Here is a 21,153-nt window from a genome sequence, read left to right as displayed (position 1 = left end):
AATATATCTATTTTGTGCCTTTCCGGGATGTATAGAAGGTTTTCCCGTAGCCTTTTAATTACATCATTTACTTGAGTGTGGTGCAGTTGCGTAAGTCTTGGTATGTTAACACAAACTATCTGACGAATGTTGTTGTAGATTTCAACCAAATTTTGCACATGTTTTATTTTTGTTTGAATTGTTATCGAGGCGCTCTGATTGAGGCACTTAAACGATTTGTCAAACTCTACACGCTGTTGTTTGATGTTAGTCACAATTTCTGACCATTCCATCAATTATAGTTCGTTTTTTTTTTTTTTTTTTTTTTATGACTGCATCTTATCGATGCAATCGTACAAGTAGTATCGTAGCCGAACCAAGTATTGGATGTTCCTCAACTATGGTTTTAACCATTACATAAGGTAATGTGCTAAGTGCTTTGCCTTTTTCTATTTGAGTTAGGCCAAATAGCGGGCTTGCGATACTTCCAAATGTATCTATATATTCATTTTCGAAATTAGATACTGTAAGGAATTCGAAATGCCGTTGTAATATTGTCAACGAGTTTATTCTAAAATTCGGGTCTTTGTTATAAATTTCATATATTTTTCCGATCATTTTAGAGAATTTCGAATTACGAACTATTTTATTTGGCGAATTCTACAATATGTCAGATAATATTCGTATGTTTAAACTTTATCTAAATCGTTTGCACGACTCAGATACCGTTTCTTTAGTGTACGCTTGTACAATAGATACGCTTTCATTAATAGATTTAAGGCCGTTAAGGCCACCAACAGAGCTAGTAGCAGTGTATGCGTTTCTAGATGTGGTGTGGTATCCATGACTTCTACGACATTGACCACATTTGCTGTATTATCAGCAGCCTTTGAGGTTTTGCCTCCCATTTTTATGCTTCAACGTAAATTTTCTTATTTTGTTTATTATTATGTTTTTTTTTTAATAAAAAAAAAAAGGTTTTTTATATATTCTAATCATTTAATCTTATAATTATACTATAAAATAAATTTATTTTCGAATTTATCTTAAGTCAAAACAATTTTTTTTTGGTCATTTACGCACCTCTGTGCATGTATAGACGCAATAAGGACTAAAAAGAGGGCCCTCGCAGTCTGCCGGACAGCTCTTTTTTAGTACGGGCAATTGTTTCTTGGGTTGTGGCTCGACAACCTCTACTCTATCTGCCAGTTTTTCAATATTTTTGCTAACGTTAATCTTATCTACACTGGCAGATTTGTTTTGTTTTATTTTTTTCTCTTCGGAGTCGAGAAATTCGATCTCCGCCTGTAATTTTACTGACGTATCCCAACTTAGCTGTTGGGATCCATACAGTAGTCTATGCAGTTCGGCCTTACGTTTTTTTATCCTATGTAAGACTCCACTGCGCCTAGTTTTTCTTTTCATTTTTCATATCTTTAATTTAAGAATATAATTCATTCTCATATATATGTATATACTATATAGAAGTGTATATTTGTTTTTTTTTTTTTTTTTAATTTTTTAATTTCTATTCCAAATTTGTATCATGTATTATTTTTCTTATTTTTTTTTTTTTTTTTATTATTATTTTTCCTTATTGCCTTGTTCCTACTCGACTAACGCAGTGGTCTTCCTGTCTAAAATTTGCATGGCTTTACGGGCCATGCGCTATACCGAGCAACGCAATCGTCGCTCAGTAGTACAATTTTTAGTTACAATGTTTCTTGGGAACCACCCTAATTGGAGAATTATGCCTTCTTTCTCTAACTCTTTAATCTGTCTCTCTACTTCTTCCCTCATATGGGTATGGGTAAATCTTGGAGTAAATAGGCTCCTGAGTCGTGGTACGTATTTCCGCTCTCACTGTTGTCTTGACCGTGTGGCCTGGAGTGAGAGGCTGAAATACGTCCGCAAATTCTTCTAGTAGAAGGTCAAGTGCCTTTCGTATTTCATCTGAGTGTATGTCATCTAGTAGGATATTTACGGATCGCGATTTCTTGGCAAACAACGGAATCTTTACCCCTGGGCCTATTGAGAGAAGATCCCGTTTATCTGCATAATGCAGTGCTAGTACGCGCTTCATCTCTGGCCAGTCGTCATCTTGTACCCCGTAAGAGGTAAGAGCCTTATCCGCAGGACCTCTCACCTTCTGCCTAATATAGGTTATTATGGCCCTATACTGAGGTTTGTCCCTAATCAACTCATAATCCGTGAGGATACTATCGATCCTGTTGGCCCAAGACTCGAATTCTGACATACCTCCTTCGAAGGTTTTTAAATCCTTCACGCATTCCGGAATCTTATTACACTCCGCTAGGTCAAAGACATTGCGAGGACGAACTAAGGGTCGCGCCTCCTCAACCGTGAGGTTGCGGGATTCGCGTTCCCTGGCAAGGTCACCCTCCAAGGAGTTGATTTTAGCTAAAGCTTCTTTCAATTCCTCCCTCTGCGCGGCGTTCTGATTCGTGAGCAACGATAAAGTTGCCTCGAATCTACCTAGAGACTCCCTCATTTCGGACAATTCCCTCTCGGACACGGACATTATTGCTTCTTTTGGGCATTGCTTCTCACCTCTAATTACTCAGTACGTATTTCATGCTTATATTCAGTTGTCTCGTTGCCACACAGTTGTCTTCGATCGAATTCATTCATTCGCCAGATAAAGATGTGGTCCTCAGAAAACAACAAACCACCCGGTAACAGTTCGTTCCAATGCCGCGTTTTGTAATTGTGATTGAAAGGCTAAGCTCTTGCATATATGTACATACATACATACATACATATGTACATATGTAGTTAACCCGCAGTTTTGTACTCCGTATTTCTTAAAAAAAATTAAAACCTATGCCCCCATTTACAGATGTAATATTTTTAGATCTATAAGCCGTATAACTGCATAGAAATACATGTAAACTAATGAAAATTGTCAATTTGATGTTTTATTTTCTTTCTCATTGAACAGACACGAAGCTCAACCTACTTACATACATATGTATGTACATACATAGTACCACTAACCACTGGTTAGTGATAGTACATAAGCCAAATCGAAATTTATTCCAGCGTTTCGAATTAGGCGCCTCTTTACGAATCACGTAATGCAAACATGAACAACGTAAGCGCTGTAGCACTTACCAGTGTTAGAAGACCCAGTACGCGAAGAGCAGCTCCGTTACTATTCATGTTAAGCAACATTTTCGGCTTGGGTTCTGTTATCAGCTTAGCTTTGAAATTTAGCGCGTAATTAACAAAAGATGCGGAAAGTGATCCAAAGCATCAAAAAATGTTCAGAATTGTAATAGTAGGCACCACCGAAATGATCAATTTGGTATAATAATATAATAACGCAGTCAATAATGGAATGAGCTGTAACGACTTCGGCAATAGCAATAACAATAGCAATAGAGTTGACAAAGTTTTCGCCGTAAGCAATCTATATCAACATTTGAATACAATATGTGTTAAAAATAACAGTAACCTGTTACCAAGTCAGAAAATTTCAATGGAATGAAATTAAATGAGTGTATTAATTTTAAAATCAAAAACGTTTTATAAATATAAATAACTATTGAAGTCTTCACTTCATACGAGTGTCAAGGCGCGCGCACCGACTTAAATAGGAGTTTCGATTAACTTTAGAGCAATATGTATCGTTTAGTGTTTTCAAAATGCAGTTACCATATTTAGCGCTTTTTTGTCCACCAAGAATCGGAAGTCTAATCTGAAGTATCGATATAACATGTAAACAGATTGACGATGATTGATTTATCGATACAAACCTCATCCGTGTTTGCTCATAAATTTGATGAAATACATTTGTGCTGAAGAAATAACGAAATAAACAATAATTATAGAACCTTGACAAAACGTGCGAATAACTACCAGCATGGCACTAGCCATTAATAAACCTCAGTCGTTCATTGAAACGATAGTTGGTATTCCGCCGCTAAAGAAGCTGCGTCTACAGGCATCGGCTCCGTCAGCCAACAAACCGAAACCAAAACCCGAAAGGAAACTTCATGTATTAGCACTGCTCGAACCGTATCTACCAGCTGGTAATAGTGGCAGCAGCATCATAGTGCCCGGCATAGGCTCTATGCCTGTTGCGAGCATAGGGCCAGCCAATGCCAACCAGACAAAGGAGCTGCTGGAAGTGCTAGTCAAGATAACGGATGAGATTGTCTATGATAATGTGCAGATAGCAGAGCTGAAAGAGGCTGCCACCAAAATATTCCAGCTGTATCAGGCGCAGGAGCGCGACAACGACACCTCAGTCCGTGTGAAACTGCTGGAGCTGCTGTCTGGCCTGGGCTGCGAGTCTGGAACTGAAGAGGGCATCACTCTAATCATCGACTATTTCATTTACCTGCTGCGCAAGGAGACCTCACAGAAGGTGCTCGCTCAGGGCATGATGTGCCTATTCCGCATTGGACAGCAGCGCCGCCAAATGGTGCCGCTGGCATACAACACCCAGGTGGCCCATCTGGCCAAGGAGCTGCTCCGCAGCGGATCTACCCATACTCAGAAGAATGCGATGTTGGTAATTGGACGCTTTGCCACCTGCCATGAGAGCGAGCGCCAGTATGTGTGGAAGTTGGCCTTCTACATTGATTCACAGGATTCGGGCGTGCGTGCCCAGGCGCTGCATGCCCTGCTGACCCTGGGCGAGCGTGGCTCCCACTTGCCGCCAGTATTGTACAAGCGTGCCGTGGAGGCCATGAAGGATGACTATGAATGCGTGCGCAAGGAGGCGCTGCGCCTGGTCCACATGCTCGGCAATCGGCATCCGGACTACATCCTCAATTTGGAGCGCCATCACGACGATATACGCATGATTGACGCCGCCTTCAGCAAGGTTTGCGAAGCGCTCTGCGATCTCTCGCTGCAGATCCGCGTTCTGGCCGCCGAACTGCTCGGCAGCATGACGCACGTCAGCAGCGAGTACCTGCATCAGACCCTGGACAAAAAGCTGATGAGTAATCTGCGCCGCAAGCGCAATGCCCACGAGCGCGGCGCGCATTTGGTCACCAGTGGTGAATGGTCATCGGGCAAGCGCTGGGCAGACGATGCCCCGCAAGAGCATCTCGATGCGCGCAACATTTCCCTTATAGCCAGCGGTGCGTGCGGCGCGCTTGTGCACGGCCTGGAGGATGAATTCCTGGAGGTGCGCACCGCTGCCGTGGGCTCCATGTGCCAGCTGGCCATGTCGCGTCCAGACTTCGCGGTGACCAGCTTGGACTTCCTCGTCGACATGTTCAACGATGAGATCGAAGATGTACGCCTGAAGGCCATCTACAGCCTGACGGCCATTTCACGGCACATTGTGCTGCGCGAGGATCAGCTGGAGATCATGCTCAGCTCTCTGGAGGACTACTCTGTGGACGTGCGCGAGGGCCTGCACCTGATGCTCGGCGCTTGTCGCGTTTCCACGCAGACCTGCCTGTTGATGGTCGTACAGAAGCTGCTCGATGTCCTAGCCAAATATCCGCAGGATCGCCACTCGACGTACGCCTGCATGCGGAAAATTGGCCAGAAGCATCCGCATCTCGTGATGGCCGTCACTGGCCACCTGCTCTACGTGCATCCGTTCTTCGAGACCCCCGAGCGCGATGTCGAGGATCCCGCCTACCTTTGCGTTCTCATTCTGGTCTTCAACGCCGCCGAGCACCTGGTGCCCATCATCAGCCTCCTGCCCACGGCCACGCATCGGCACTATGCCTACCTACGCGACTCCATGCCCAAGCTGGTGCCTCAGCTGCCAATTGAGGGCGCCTCCTCAGCGTCCACAACGAAGCGAGTAGACGACGCCCTTCAAGCCGTCGGCAGCTCCGCGGAATATCTGCAGATGATTCTCAACCACATTGGCGAGGTATTCACGATGACCGACGACCGCATCGAATTGCTGAAGACGGCGCAGTCGAATCTGCAGGTGAGATCGGATTATATAAGCTTTGAATAGAGCGAAAGAGAGCAAGCAATATAGAAAGAGAGAGCGAGAAATAGATTGAGATAGAGAGAAAAAGATATGCCTAATACACTTTCTAAGAGCTTAAAAACCTAAAGAAGAGGAGAGTGGGAGATATTTGCTTAATACACTCACTACAGGTAAGATCCATTTAGTTAAAAACTTGAAGTTAAACAAAATTAAATAGACAAAGAGAGAGAGAAAGTGAGAAAAGACGAACAAGAGATGGAGGTTTATCTGCAATGCATTACCTAGCTCTATTAATTTAAGATTCGTTAATTTAAGAACTTAAGAGAAAGATAGATAGATCCAGATTTAGAGAGGAATACAAATATATATATCTACCTACTGGTAATACTTAATTAGCTAGCAACTTTCACTTTTACGAAACTGATTAGTGAGAGATAGAGATAGAAAGGAGACAAAGATATTTCCCAATATATTTTTAACAAAGCTAAATAGAAAGAGATAGAGAGAGAGAGAGGGCTGAGAGAGTGAAATAGATCTAGAATTTGAACCATTCCTGTCTTATTATATTGTAACCCAAGTAGCGCCTGTTGGGTATAGCCGACTTATCACTAACCTCTGATTCGATTCGATTTTGCTTTCAGCGCTTGGGCGCCATCGACTCGGATATGTATGGAACATCCAATTTCCTGGAGACCTTTCTCTCGGCACAAATACAGATCGAGCAGATGCAACGATGCACTAGCACCCAACGCAGCCGCGTGCCGCTCAAGGAGTCGCTGGCGGAGCTGATACGCAACTGCCTGAAGCTGCAGCACACGTTCTCCGGGCTCAACTACGGCGACATTCTGCAGGTGAAGCAGCTCAGACTGCGGGCCAGTGCGCTGCATCTGGTGCTGGTGGTGCGGGATAGATCGCAGAGCGCGCTCGGACCCTGCCAGATGCTGTTGCAGACGGCTGGGGATATCAGCGCCTTCATGCGGACCCGCACAAAGAGCACCTCCTTCGGAGAGCAGACAGACGTGGAGTTGGACTCAAAACTGAAGCTGAAGCCTCAGATGGGCCAAGCGGAGCCGGACAGTTTCACTCGGTCGCTGTTGTCCAAGCTGGACGCGATTACCGATCCAAAGCCGGGACGTGTGTTTCGAGAAATCTTACCACTTGTCCAGCATGCGCCGCCATTGGCTCTGCCGCCGGCCAACGAGAAGATTCGGCGTTGCATGGCCAACATATTGGAGCCATGCCCGGTGCAGTCGCAGGACAACGTGATCAAGGTGACGGCCGGTCTGATTGCTGCCGTGCCGTTCGTGGCCGAGATTGACAATCTGCTGGAGTCCCAGAAGGCGGACATGCGCATCAAGATCAAGTATCCAGACCAGCACATGCACACCGTGGTGCCCAAGATGACGGACTTCAAGCCCATCATGACGGAGCAGGGCGAGCACGAGACGAACGTTAGGTTGCGCACAACGATCCTACTCTCGCACAGTGTCTGGACGGAGGCGTCGCTGGTGGAGATACAGCTGTGCCTCGCTGTGCGGCCTGGCAGCGAGCTGGAGCTCTGCAAACCCGCCAAGGTCTTATTTGCACCCAAGCCGGTGCGACGAGGCATTTAGCCAACCGATGAAGTCAGCAAACGGCCGAGAAAAAACGGAGTGAATCGTCGTGACGGCGCTGCAGGCGCCAGTTGACAAATTGTAGATTTATACATACATATACATGCAAGCAAGCACTAATTACATATGTTTTACAAATAATCGTAACAAATGCGTTATGTTTAATTAGAATAAAAAGTCGCCTTACAAATGTCAAATGCCTAGTCTATTTATTTTGTAAAAACAACATAAATATGTACGAATAACAAAAAAAAAAATATCAAATACCAAATCATTTGCGCCAAATCGATATTTATGAAGAAAAAACAAAGATGTCTTCGATTGTGGACAACTCTTTAATTTTGCCATCTCGAAGACGTGGCCAATTACCGCAAATTCATCGCGACTGCGGCGCATACATATATGCTGCACGACTACCGATAGTCTAGTTATAGAGTGCTGTCGGTAACTTCAAATATCTGAATATTTTTCTTGACATACATATGTAGATACGTTTGGCTAAAATCGACAATTTATATGCATATAATTAATGTATTAATTAAATTAAACGGTAAACAAGAATTATTTAATGCTGCGGTACGCATATCGATACTACTTCGCGGCTATCGATATAAGAATGGTCAATGTGTCTTGTAATCGTAGTGCGTAGTTCGCGAGCAAAAGCTAACGCGAATAATTGAAAGCGGATAAGCGAAGCAAAGCTAAGCTGAAACGTGCATTGCATATTACGAAATTGCAGCAGCCAGTTGAACAGTCTGCCTGCGTTAAATATAAAAAAAAAGTTTAAATCAAAGCAAAAGACTATATGTACACATATGTACATATATAGAAATAGTGTATGTATGTGTATTGGTGCTAGTGTATGAGTGAGCGAGTGTGCAGCTGAGTGTTTTTATTTCTTTCTTGCTTGTATAATTCATCAGCTGCCTGCCGCGTTCCTCCAGCGACGACAATTGTCTATTTCGCGTAGGAAGTGCACAAACAAAAATTATAAAAAAGAGCATTTGTTGAAAATATAAAAACGCATACATATCATACTTGCGTATATGTATATTATATATATATATATACAAATGTATGCATGCGCATGTGAAAAGCAAAAAGGAAAGGAAACGAAATATGCACGAATAACGGAACAAAACGAACAAAAACAATGTATAGCTGGGAATAGTGTTCATATTTATACCTACAAAACTGAACGGAAAATAGTTGGTTAGCAGCCTGCAGAAATGTATGTGTGCGTGTGTGAGTGTAAATGGGTGTTACTATGTCCAAGTGAGCCAGTATGTGCATATGTATGAGTATATAAATATATATGAATACATATACATATATCTGCACATGTGTGCATGTGTGTGTGTTTAAGCATGCAGAATCAGGCTGGCTGCAGTTGTTGCCTGCCAAGTACATGCATATATATGCATACATATATAAATATATACATGCATACATCGTAATTTGCATTTACATATATCTGTATAGGTCTATGTGAATTTATTCTGATATGTATATACATAAATTGCGTTTCAAATTGAATACTTAAAAGTTAAATTTGTTGATTTTTGTAATTTTTGTTTCGGTTCTGTTCTGTTAATCGAAAATTTGATTGCCGTTTCTGTGGGCTGCGCTACTGTTGTTGGCATGCGCGCTCTCGCTCCCACTTACGCGTGCGTTATTGCCATTCCGCTGTCATCGCGAATGCGTCGCGCGTTTTGTTTTCGTTTTCCTGCCAAAACTATTCACCGACAGCAGCAGCAGCAGCAGCGGCTGCCTCAACAGCGGCGATATTTGAATTATAACAAAAACAATAAGAGCTATAATTCGATTTGACAAAATGGCCGAGCAACAGTTGCAAAAACATAATTTTATGTAGAATATGCATGTAATTGACAAGAAAAGGAAAGCAACAGCAACAGCCGCAGCAGCAGCAGCAGCAGCATTTGTATAAATTGTCAAATGAACATTAGTATAGAAGTAAATCCGCAAGAGAGCAAACAAAACATAGTTATTGCTTTACATAGACAACAAATACATACAAAAGGTCATCTCAAATCTGTTGTATGTATGTTAATAAGTCAGTGCGCGCACTCGTTATTTTGGATGTACATATATAAATCAAACGACAAAACAATCAATGTTCAACCAAAACTAAACACTTCAATTGCGTTCAATATTTTCGTTTAGTAGGTAAATTGAAGTCAACCCGAAAACAAGCATCACTAACAGCAGCAACAACAACAGTAACAGTAACACCAACAGCAACAAAATAACTGTTATATCGAACCAAGGACAAGCCAAGAAAATACATAAAGACTAGAGTTATACACACATATATAACAACAGATTAGAACGAGAGCGTTCAAAGGAGGGAAAGAGAGAGTTATATATATATATATATATGTTATATATATTATATATATACATATATATATATATATAAATACAGAGAACGAGTGAGAGTGAGGAGCAACACAATCGAGTAGCAACAGAAACCAAATATGGATCCTTACGATATGGAAGATGTTGTTGTTGTGCCACCGGCCGAACATGACCACAGTTCTCCAATCAAAGAGTGGCGCCTCGCGCTGCAGGCCGGAACATTGACACGCAACGATTTCATCGACTATTTTAAAAAGCTAGCGCCCAAATTTTTCGAAGTTCATAATGAAATGGAAACAGGTGAGTGCCGCTCTAACCTACATAGCGTGAGAGAGAGGGAGAGTGTGTATGAGTATATGTGTTGATGTTTGTCAGCGTGTATGTGTGTGTGTGAGTGCTTGTCTATTTATCAGTCTATCTATAGGTGTGTGTGTGTGTGTGTGTGTGTGTGTGTGTGTGTGTGTGTGTGTGTGTGGGTCTTTATATAGTACTTGTATTGGAGCCGTGCTCTTGAATTCGATTTCATTGTTATCGTCATTGACTATGTCACGTTGTATTGTACGCTCTCTCGTATTTTGTTTTCGCTCTTGCTATTTTATTATTATTATTTTTGTCTGTTTCTGTTTTTTCTTTCGCATTATACTGTTTATGCTCTCTTTTGGATTTCCGCGAATTAGCGCTTAGCCGCTTTTCCTTTCATTCGAGTTGATTGCACGAATTGTTAGTGGCCGTCTAACGGCTCACCTGTCTCACCTTTTCTATGCATAGCCTGCAACGGCCACCAATATTTATTTATTACGAAATTCACCAGCTCCGATCAGCTCAGCCCAGCCGAGTCTAGCCGAGCAACAATAACAAAACTAGTTTTGTGCCACATTCCGCATTAGAAGCGTATTTATATAGTTATATATTCCCATATTATGCATATATATATATCTAATACCTCGACTTTTATGCAACTGCTTAGCTGTTGTCTCAGTGCTCTAGAAGTGCATCATTAATTAGGCAATTAGACTATTCCGGTCTATAACTGTTATACACCTTAGTTATTCCCAATTTTGGTAGAATCTCTCTGTATACTGCTTGTATATAGAGAAATAATCATACATATATATTATTCATCGTCTAGTAAAATTGATCCACTGCACTGAGTCATAGTTTTGCGTGTATTATTTAAATACCTACATTAAATATAATAAAGCGGAAGTTTTCTAATTAGGAATTAATTTATCTCATTCGAGTTCTCCTATTGGAGTCTAGCAAATGTCTAATTCCTATTGCACTCGATCTCTGTGAATGATGCCATACATCATTTTAGGGCATTACAAACGTTGAAGCTGCCCATTTAATCTCCCAGCTATATCTTGTGTTCTATGAGTTACGGATAAAATTTGAGACAGTTTAAGCTGCATTATGGGCTCTTATAGCATCCATAACTGTCTCTCATTAGCCCCCTCCTGGCGTTGTTCCATTTGAAATGAGCACCTCCTTGAACAGAAACAGAAATTTCCATTAATTTTGTCTCCCACATATTCTCATCGTCGATATAATGAATCAAGCTAACATTATAATTAACAAACATCGAAAAGGCTTAGCAAACTCTTTAAATAACTCGCCCAACAAATTCAGATGCATTTATATTTATTTATAAGCTTAGCACAACTTAACCCCTTATTATATACTATACGTATTAAAAATATAAGGATATTTGCAAATTGCTTAAACATGTTTTGTATTTAGTATAGAGCTCAGCGGGTTTTTGACCTGCGAAATTAACGGCATTATCAGCATACAAATACGCGGCAGTTGTGATAGTAGGGTTTCGCAGGAAGATAATAAATACTTGTTGATGATATGAGCTGTATGTTATCTTGCATTGACTGCGATTATCGTTTATAGAAACTTTGGAATGAAGTCTAGAGTCTAGATGAGCCTAGAAGATCAATTTTCTGTCTTGTATGAATCACTATATGTTGATATATATAAAGATATATACTGATATATATTTGTATATATTTAAATCTCAATCATTTTATTCATCGTCGTCATCGTCTTGTCCGCCGTGTTGTGGTGAGGTGAGGCGTGGTGACGTGGCCGGAACCTCTTTATTCCGCGCCGTAGGTGATCACGCTCGGAGCATGCATAAATCAGGCGGATGGATATTTCTTTCTTTCTGTTTTGGGAGCGCCCTGATAATTTCCAACGATTTCCTCTTGCTGGGCGGGCGGGCTCGAGCAATGCCATGAATAATCGAAGACGCGCCACACACTCGCTGTTTTTTTTTATTTGCTTACACTACGATACAGTGGTGGCCAGCACAAATGGGTCGGCGATAATTGCAGATAGTGAATAATAGAATTTGGCCATAGCAATTGTATTATCGTTGCAAAAGTTGAACAAGAGCAAGAAGAGAAGTCGCAGATAACTGTAGCCCATTGCCATTGCCATTGCTGTGTACGTGTGTAGGGGTGTGTGTGTGTGCAACTGGAAACTGGAATAAAGGAAGCAATATACTACATGCAGACCGTGGCCGTGTCATGCGCAAACAGCTGAGGCGCAACTGGAACAAAGGAACGTCTGGAATACGCTTTTGTTTCGGTGTATTCCGTGTATTCCAATTGCCAAGGCTGCAACGCCATAAGAATCAACAACAACAACAACAACAACGATGGCAACAAAAGCAACAAATTTGAGTATACGCACTTATAGTCACGGCCAAAATATGTGGGCCAACGAGCATTAGGATTTGTTTGCGGCAGTAGCGCAATAGATATATACATGGGAATATATGTATATGCAGCTATATATATATATACATACGTATTTCTGTGTAACTGTTGACAATATATGAGAACGGAGAACGTAATGCAGACATTGTTGTAGCTGCGAAAGCACAGCTGCTGATAGCCTCTGGCAACATCAGATGCGATTGTGGGCCCATACATGTGTGAGAGAAAGCACGCTGCCTTAGCCCCCTCTCGCTCTCGCTCTCGCTTGCGCTCAGCCCAGCTCAGCCTGGCTGTTGCTCCCTTATCAAGCCCTAGACGAATGAAACTAATCGCTGTGCGGTAATGTCTGTGGCAGCCCTCTTCAGTTTTTGGCTCTTTCTTTTGTTGTCGACTTTCTTTCGCACTTTTTTCGTAATGAGACGACCTTGAACTGCATTTGCATTCGATATCAACGTGAATGCAACATACGCTTCGATGCGATGCGATATGATTCAATTCAATGCGATTCGATTTCATTTTTGATTACCTCAAAACCCGTTTGCCGAAGGTTTACTCATTGTTAGTGTACTGTTTTTTGTTTTTGTTGGTTTTTTTTTGGTTCATTTTCGTGTCTCTCATAAATGATTTGTTGTTGCTTTCCCGTCTTGTTTGTTTGAATGATGTCAATAATAGCCCGCTGTTTGGCCAGGTTGGCTTTGAGCCGAAGTTTTGGATTACTCTGGCTGCGGTTGCGGATTCATAGAAAATACGCTTGCAGGTGTGCGGAAAGAGAGAGAGAGAGGCAGGGAGAGACCATCTGTGCCCGCTCTCTCTCTCTCTCTCTCTCTCTCTCTCTCTGCCGATCTCGGTCTCGCAGATCTTTGCAGTCGAATCATTTATTAATTTGGCTTCTGATTTTCATTGCCTTTGTGTGTGGGTTTGGCTCTTGTGCAAATGTCAACTAATTGTTTATTGCCTTAGCCACATTGACTAACCAGTTTTTGTTGTTGTTCTTGTTGTTGTTGCTCTTTGCACTTCGTTTACTCATTTATTTGTTTGCATGCACTCGAATCAACTTTGAGCCAAAATCAGTGACCAAGCACATTACTCATACGCCACATACGCTGCAGATGTTGATGTTTCAGCGTCAGCGCCAGCGTCCGCTTCTGTTTTCTATTTCTGTTTCTGTTTCTATTTGTTGCTGATGTGTTTTTTAATTAATTATAATACACTGTTTCCATGTAATTATTATGCATTTGAGCATAAGTCAAAGCGATTTCAATCCACGTCTCGGTTTCAATTTCTCGCAAGAATCGATAACAAAGGTGGTTTGCTTATTATAAACAATGGTGGGGTCTGCGCTCAAGAATGCATGGTATAACATATGTGTTCATGGAATATCATTTGGCTTTTCATAACACAATATCAACGACTATTTGCATATGAGTCAGACATACGGGGCATTTACGCGAGTGTCGATTGTCGATTGTCGATTGTCGATTGTGCGGAATGGATGATCCTGCTGTGTTGTATGTGTGGCATGCTTGTGGTGGCTATGGCGTGTGATGTGACGATTCTCCAGTGGGAGGGTTCGAGTGTGCCTATAAATAGACTGTTTACAACAACTTATTAGCCTCTCTCACTATATATTTATATATGTATTTGAATTTGATTTTGTTTTATTTCCGTATCTATTATTTTTGTATGTTTTCTCTCTCTTCTTCTCTTCTCTTTACTTTTTTTTAGATACAAATGCAGCAACTTGTGAGTATTTGTTCTTTAAACTTTATCCTGACACAAAAAAAAAAAAGGATTACACTAACCAATCATTGAGCAACATGTAAAGCTATCATTAGACGGACCCACTGACCAAACCGTTTAGCCCCACACGAGTCGAACAATCACTTGCTTGAAATTCAGTCTCCTTACATTAACATATCCTCTCCCCCAATCCACGGACTCGTACTTACTTTCCGGCCAAGCACAGACGAAGCAATGTATGAGTCAGATGAAGATAGCGCCATGTACTCAGATTATATGCCCCTCGAAGAGCAAGTTCAATTGAGCGCCAAGACCTCGAAGCTCCTGCAAGAGATCAAGCGCTTGCAGGAGTGCAAGCATGCCGTGACTTGCGGGTCCTGTAAGTTGACAGCGCCCTTGAGACGGGGTCCACTTCATCCGCTATCACTCGCAAGTTTAAAGATGAACCGAGATTGCTGTAGTTGTAGTTGTAGTTGCTTTTCTCTTTGTTTCGTATCTCGCTCCAAGGAGCGCCTGATCGATTTGAAATTAACTGTCTACGGTCTCTGGACCCGCCTCCATTACAGTGAAATGCATGTTCAAGGAGGAGCTGGCCAACGAGGAGATCATCAACAAGCTGGTCGAGTTCATGCTGGGCGACAATCCGAAGACGGCGCTCGAGAAGCTCCGCCTGGAGGGCAACACGGCCACCGTGTGCGGCAAGGTGTTCAAGAATGGCGAGCCCACCTATAGCTGCCGCGAGTGCGGCGTCGATCCGACCTGTGTGCTGTGCGTGAATTGCTTTAAGCGATCGGCGCATCGCTTTCACAGGTACAAAATGTCCAGTTCCGGCGGAGGCGGCTGCTGCGATTGCGGCGACGACGAGGCCTGGAAGCGTGATCAATACTGTGAGCTGCATCTGGTGAGTGCATTCATACCAATTTATACCCTTTGTGCATTTTTCTCTAACGCTCTCTACTCGCTTCGCTTTGCTTCGCAGGCGAATCGCAAGAATCCGCTCGAGAGCAAAATCATAACCAGTGCCGTGCTGGAGCGAGTCGAAATCTGCTTCAGCGCCATTTTGGCCTTCTGTGTCAACTACCTGGAGATCGAGCCGAATGCCAGTCTGCAGTGCCTGGACGGCGAGCTGGACGGCAACAACTTCTGCACGGTTCTGTACAACGACGAGTCGCACACCTTCGACCAGGTCATAAACACGCTGACAAAGATAGCCAAGTGCCGTCAGAAGGATGCCATGGAGATCGTTGCGGCCATCGACCGGGAGGGCCGCGCCGTTGTCAAGTGCGACACGTTCAAGAAATGCAACGACCTGAAGACGGCCATTGAGACCCAAAATATACCGCCCAGCGGCCTGCTGACCAATGCCCGGCACAGCCAATCGCTGCGCACGTCCGTGCTGAATATAAGCTCGGTGGCGTGCCAGCAATTCGCGCTGCAGCTGCTCAGCTGGTTCCAGGAGTTTCTGGTGCGTCACTATCTATTCCGGAAGACGTTCGCCACGCTGGTGCAGCAGAAGAACGAACCGTTCTGCATTCGCCACATACTCGAGTACGATGTGAAGCTGTGGAAGACCGCGCGCACCTGCTGGCATCGTCTGCTCATCTCCGGCATGCTGATGGAGTACGAGAACAAGATGGTGCTGGCCCAGGAGTTCTCGCGCCGCTATGCGACCATTGTGGAGGACTTCATTAGCGACGATCACGATCACTCCTTTTCGATTGTGTCGCTCAGCGTCCAGCTGTTCACCGTGCCCAGCATTGCCCACCATCTGATCGCCCACGAGGGCATCTTCGACAAGCTGCTGCACACGTTCTATCACGTCGCCATCGAGAACTTCATTCACAATCGCACGCTCCACTTCAGCAAGAACATCGCGAGCATGACCTTCTTCAAGCGTGCCAACTACATATTGTACGACTTGCGCTATCTGCTCAGCCTGAAGCCAGAAGTGCTTAGCAATGAGCTGCGCAATGGCTTCCTTGACGGTTAGTATTCCTTTTCACTGCGAGTCCGCTCCCCCTCTCGCTCACACACGCACTCTGTCTCGCTCTAATCTATGCGATTCAGCCGGATTGTTGCCCAATCCCAAACAGTTATTTGGCAAGTTTATTAATTGCTGCTCTTTAATTGTTCAGGTTGCAAGGCATTGATGCGCGTCCTAAATGTGATGCAGGGCATGGAATCGATAACCCGGCAAATGGGCCAGCACATGGACTACGAGCCGGAGTGGGAGTGCGCTTTCAACTTGCACATTAAGCTGGCCTCGACCATATCCCAGGTGATTGAGTGGGCGGCCAGCGATGTGAAGCTGCTGCGCAAACTCTACAAGATGACGGTGCGTGCCCTGGTGAACAACAGCTTCATTGTGGGCAACGAGAAGGTGGAGCCGAAGACCGTCGCCGATCATGTGGCCAACTGCCTGATATATGACGTCTCCTCGCGCCCTGTTTCCATACACTTGCCGCTGTCGCGCTTCTATGCTGGCATCTACCTGCACCTGGGAGCGCACGACCTGACCTATGACATCCTGCTGGCCGAGGCGGAGGCGCTCAACATTAAGCTGACGCCCCGCGAGATTATCGAGCCGGTGCTCTGCACACAGGCGATGATTGCCCAGGTGGCCGCCGGCATGTGGCGACGCAATGGCTATTCGTTGCTCCATCAGCTGTACTTCTATAGGAACGTGCGTTGCCGCGTCGAGATGTTGGACAGAGACATCGTCTGCCTGCAGATTGGCGCCTCGCTAATGGAGAGCAACGAGTTCCTGATCCACTTGCTGAACAAATTCAACATGATCGCCTGGGCTCAAAGCAACTATGAGGCTAGCCTGCAGCAGGCGCCGATGGACGATGAGTTTATGCGCCAGCTGTCCATGACCGATGAGTTCCTCGAGCTGTTGATTGTTATCATTGGCGAGCGCTGGATGCCGGGCGTCTCGCTCGTCTCCGAGGAGGATCGCCTGCGCAAGGAGATCATACAGCTGCTCTGCATCAAATCCTACTCGCACTCGGAGCTCTCGCGCGCTCTGCCCGACGGCAACGGCGGCAGCAACGACAGCATCATTGAGGATGTCATCAATACGGTGGCCTCCTTCAAGAAGCCCGTCGGCGCCGACGGCAAGGGCGTCTATGAGCTGAAGGAGCCCTTCTACGAGGAGTTCAACGTGTACTTCTACCACTACACCAAGGAGGACAAGTCCAAGGCCGAGGAACTGCAGCGCGAGCGCCGCAAGCTCAAGAAGCAGCTCGTCTGCTGCCCGCCACCAATGTTGCCACAGCTGACGATGGCCTTCATGTAAGTGGAGACCAGCTGAACGAATGCGTTAATGCTATTTGATTGCTAATCGGTTTCACTTCCCACAGCTCCATGGCCAACATCCTGCAGTGCAATGTGTTCTTTGCCATCATCACAGTAGTCATAGATCGAGCGCTGGACCCGCGCAGTCGCTCCTTCACCGAGAGCCATTTGCAAAAGGTAAGAGCTGTGAATGGAATTGATAATGGATGGACTGGCTGACGCCGTTTCCTTCTGTCTTCGTAGGTGCTGCATCTGATTGGATTTGCCATACAGGAGGAGCTCAGTGGATATTACCCATTCCTCAGCTTCTATGAGCGCTCGCAGAAGCACGAGCTGCTCGATAAACTGGAGAAGTTGGCACGCTGTCCACGCGTAAGTGTTGGACATAGCCATGTTTCACTGTACAGCGCCTAATATTAATCACTTTTAGCTGGAGGCACATCGTGACTTTGTGCTGTGGACCATTAAGCGCTACAAGGATCTGCAGGCCAAGCAGTCGCCAAGTGTGGACTCCTCGGCAGCAGCCGCTGGCTCGGGCAGCAGCACACAGCCGCCGCAGCAGGGGGAGGAGCAGCAGCTCACCTCCGAGCAGCAGGCTCGCCCCGAGAAGGAGGCTCGCTCGCGCTTGGCTGCTGAGCACCGTGCCAAGATCATGGCCCAAATGCAGAACGCACAAAAGTCGTTCATGAAATCAAATGCTGAACTGTTTGCCAATGCCGGTGAAGAGGGCACTGCAGGTACTGCTACGAAGCAGGGTGGCTCGATGATGGACTGGGAGGATATACCGGAGCCGAAAGATGAGGAAGGCGCTGCCGCTGTGATGCCAGATCCGGGCAAGATTGTGTCCTGCCTGGGCGCACGGCGCTGCTTCACCGAGGCGGCCAACAACAGCTTCAAGTGCATCCTTTGCTTCGAGAACTGCAGCACTAGCGGCAACGACCAGCCGCTGGTCAGCTCTGCATTCGTGCAGACGTCGCGCGTCGTCTACACGACTCGCATGCCCACAGACACGAGATCGGGCCTGCATGTGAGCTGCTGCGGGCATGTCATGCACTACAATTGCTGGAAGGAGTACTACAGCAGCGAGGAGTCCAAGGAGCAGCGTCGGCCACAACGCAATCGGGCGCAGAACCAGCACCAGAACGTAGAGTTCCATTGCCCCTACTGCCGCACGCTGAGCAACGCGGTGCTGCCAGTTAGCGAGCCGCTCTCCAAGTTCTCGCAGCCCCAGGCGACGTCCCAGGCCATGAGCGACGCTGTCGACAGCTATATGCCGTTGGACAGCTTTGTGGAGCTGATGCGCGCGCTGAGCAGCCTGAGGGTGGAGGGCAGCCCGCGAGTGGTACAGAAGTACGAGAGCCTCATCGGCAACATGGCCCAATTCGAGCGCAGTGCGCAGATCATAAAAACGCCCAAGTTGGACAAGGAATACATCGATGTGATGAGCTCCTTCCATTCGGCGCTGCGCAACGCCAAGCACAGCCAAATGCAGGGCAGTCTGCCCAAGTACATGATAACTATAACTGAGCTGCAGCTGGAGAAAGTCACCGTGCTCTGGGACGCCTGCTGCTACACACTGCAGGCACTCGAGGTCTACCTCTACATCACACAGAAGCCGCTGAACGCCGAGCTGCCCATGCGCCACCAGAGCTGCGTCAGCAATTTGGTGCGCGCCTGCGCCCTCTACTCGACCAAACTGAATGAGAACCAAATCAGCGAGCAGAGCGAGTATGCGGCCAAACTCTACGAGGAGGTGTTCGACCAGAAGGAATCATGTGTCCTGGAGTGGGACTGCTTCCGCAAGCTGGTGCACCTCACATTTGCCATGCCCAATCTATTGATTGCTACAGACGGTAAGTGAATCAATTGTAATGGGATACATGGTTTGCCCTAATATGGAATATTCCCTCTTACACTATCTATATCTCTCTCTCTCTCTCACTCTCAACTCTCAGCCGACAAGAAGATATTACCAAGCGGCAGCATGATCGACTTTTACTTGCTGCAGGCGTGTTTCCTGGCCAACGTGACAAAGGCGATCGTTTGCTTTGACTACGAAAATGATCTGGAACGTCCTCCACAAGGGGACGATGAGGCGCAAATTGCGGCGATGCTGCAGTACGTGGAGGAGCTGCCGTGCAAGATCCGGCACAACATGGCCAGCTTCTACATGAAGCACAATTTGGCATATCGCGTCAACCAGCTGATGCGGAACGAGCAGCTGAGCGAGGAGTTCGAGGAAATGGAAGTGGGCTTGGGGGAGGAGGGTGTTGAGTCGCCGGACTGCACGGCTCAGCATTTGGCCCGGCTTTTGGCGTATGTTAAGCGCCAGATGGGCTCGTTCCTGCGCAGCGCCTGCCTATTTTACCGTTACATCACCGATGTCGAATATCCGGACTGCTTCCCCACTAGCCAGCCAGATCGCTTTGGCCTGATGTGCCAGTACTTGGGCATGGACGCCGAGCTGGGCGTCTACTTCGACATGGAGTCGGTGTACGCCACCCTAATGCAGAGCTTTGCCTCGCATCCGCACATTAAGCGCGAAGTCGGCAAACGTCTCGCCGCCAAGCGTGCGCCGCCCGACACGTCGGTGTCGTATATGCTGCCGCCTGAAGATCCGGATGAGATAAACATAATGCCATGCCTGCGGCCATTGCCGGAGCTGATGGAGCTCTTCGACGATTACAGCGATCTAATCAACAGCGTTTCGGACATCTACTGTCCGAACAACGAGCGTGAGGAGATGAAGACGCCGACCATGTGTTTAATATGCGGCGCCATACTGTGCGGCCAGTCGTTCTGCTGCCAGCCGGAGCTGGGCGAGAAGCAGGTGGGCGCCTGCACCCACCATGCCCACGAATGCGGCGCCGAGGTGGGCATTTTCTTGCGCATACGCGACTGCCAGGTGGTCTATCTGGGGCGCGGCAAGGGCTGCTTTGTGCAGCCGCCGTATCTGGACGAGTACGGCGAGACGGATCAGGGCCTGAGACGCGGCAATCCGCTACGGCTATGCAAGGCGGCATACGATCGCATCTTTCTACAGTGGCTGGGGCACAATCTGCACGAGGAGATCGCCCGTCTCAACGAGAATGCGAATGTGGCCGTAACGCAGTGGCATCACATGTAGTCCGCATGCTCCCGAATTCGATATACAATGCAAACATCTATAGAAATATCGGTAGCAGTTGCTTTACCGTAAAACAATGGCGACAGCGATAACAATATCGATGACGATGACGATGACAAAGGCGGCGACAGTCAATGTGATTATTACATACTAAAATTAGGAGAGCATATTTATACGTCTAAGCATTTTACTACTAATTATCCTGTGTGCACCTCACCCACAGTCCACAATAACCCAAAACAAAACAACACAAACACAAACACAAACATACACACACACACATACACATAGACATACACTTACACCAACCCATCTCACAACTCGACGAAATAGCTAGAGAATCCTGTCCAGCTC

At 45.8% G+C, this 21,153-nt stretch overlaps 2 protein-coding genes across 4 annotated transcripts; both read left to right on the top strand.

Annotated features, from left to right (window-relative positions):
• Window positions 1-3,713: 3,713 nt before the first annotated feature.
• On the top strand, window positions 3,714-7,724 carry LOC6584642 (integrator complex subunit 4). Its single transcript, XM_002010250.4, has 2 exons — window positions 3,714-5,908; window positions 6,556-7,724. The coding sequence occupies exons 1-2, from the start codon at window positions 3,866-3,868 to the stop codon at window positions 7,525-7,527; spliced, it is 3,015 nt and encodes a 1,004-aa protein (XP_002010286.1). The 5' UTR covers window positions 3,714-3,865; the 3' UTR covers window positions 7,528-7,724.
• Window positions 7,725-8,155: 431 nt separating this feature from the next.
• LOC6584641 (E3 ubiquitin-protein ligase UBR1) lies at window positions 8,156-21,087 on the top strand. Of its 3 annotated transcripts, XM_002010249.4 has the most exons (11): window positions 8,156-8,363; window positions 9,712-10,206; window positions 14,361-14,378; window positions 14,602-14,754; window positions 14,942-15,276; window positions 15,355-16,360; window positions 16,511-17,669; window positions 17,738-17,849; window positions 17,916-18,044; window positions 18,103-19,525; window positions 19,628-21,087. In XM_002010249.4, exons 2-11 carry the CDS (start codon window positions 10,026-10,028, stop codon window positions 20,797-20,799), a joined length of 5,688 nt encoding a protein of 1,895 aa, XP_002010285.1. In that variant the 5' UTR covers window positions 8,156-8,363; window positions 9,712-10,025; the 3' UTR covers window positions 20,800-21,087. The 3 variants fall into 3 exon arrangements, with proteins under 3 accessions (XP_002010285.1, XP_015016748.1, XP_015016749.1); XM_015161262.3 differs by lacking the exon at window positions 14,602-14,754; XM_015161263.3 differs by lacking the exons at window positions 14,361-14,378; window positions 14,602-14,754.
• Window positions 21,088-21,153: the final 66 nt, after the last annotated feature.

The sequence above is a fragment of the Drosophila mojavensis genome, unplaced genomic scaffold, assembly GCF_018153725.1.
Source record: "Drosophila mojavensis isolate 15081-1352.22 unplaced genomic scaffold, ASM1815372v1 contig_136, whole genome shotgun sequence".
NCBI lineage: Eukaryota > Metazoa > Arthropoda > Insecta > Diptera > Drosophilidae > Drosophila > Drosophila mojavensis.
This window is presented reverse-complemented; position numbering and strand designations above follow the sequence as displayed.

Bases quoted from the DNA above. Each gene is read 5' to 3' on its own strand.
- LOC6584641 (XM_002010249.4), top strand. From the start codon at position 10,026: ATGGATCCTTACGATATGGAAGATGTTGTTGTTGTGCCACCGGCCGAA. The intron at 14,755-14,941 runs GTAAGTTGACAG...CCTCCATTACAG, and splicing joins TGCCGTGACTTGCGGGTCCT to TGAAATGCATGTTCAAGGAG. The intron at 17,670-17,737 runs GTAAGTGGAGAC...CACTTCCCACAG, and splicing joins CAGCTGACGATGGCCTTCAT to CTCCATGGCCAACATCCTGC.
- LOC6584642 (XM_002010250.4), top strand. From the start codon at position 3,866: ATGGCACTAGCCATTAATAAACCTCAGTCGTTCATTGAAACGATAGTT. The intron at 5,909-6,555 runs GTGAGATCGGAT...TTTTGCTTTCAG, and splicing joins CGGCGCAGTCGAATCTGCAG to CGCTTGGGCGCCATCGACTC.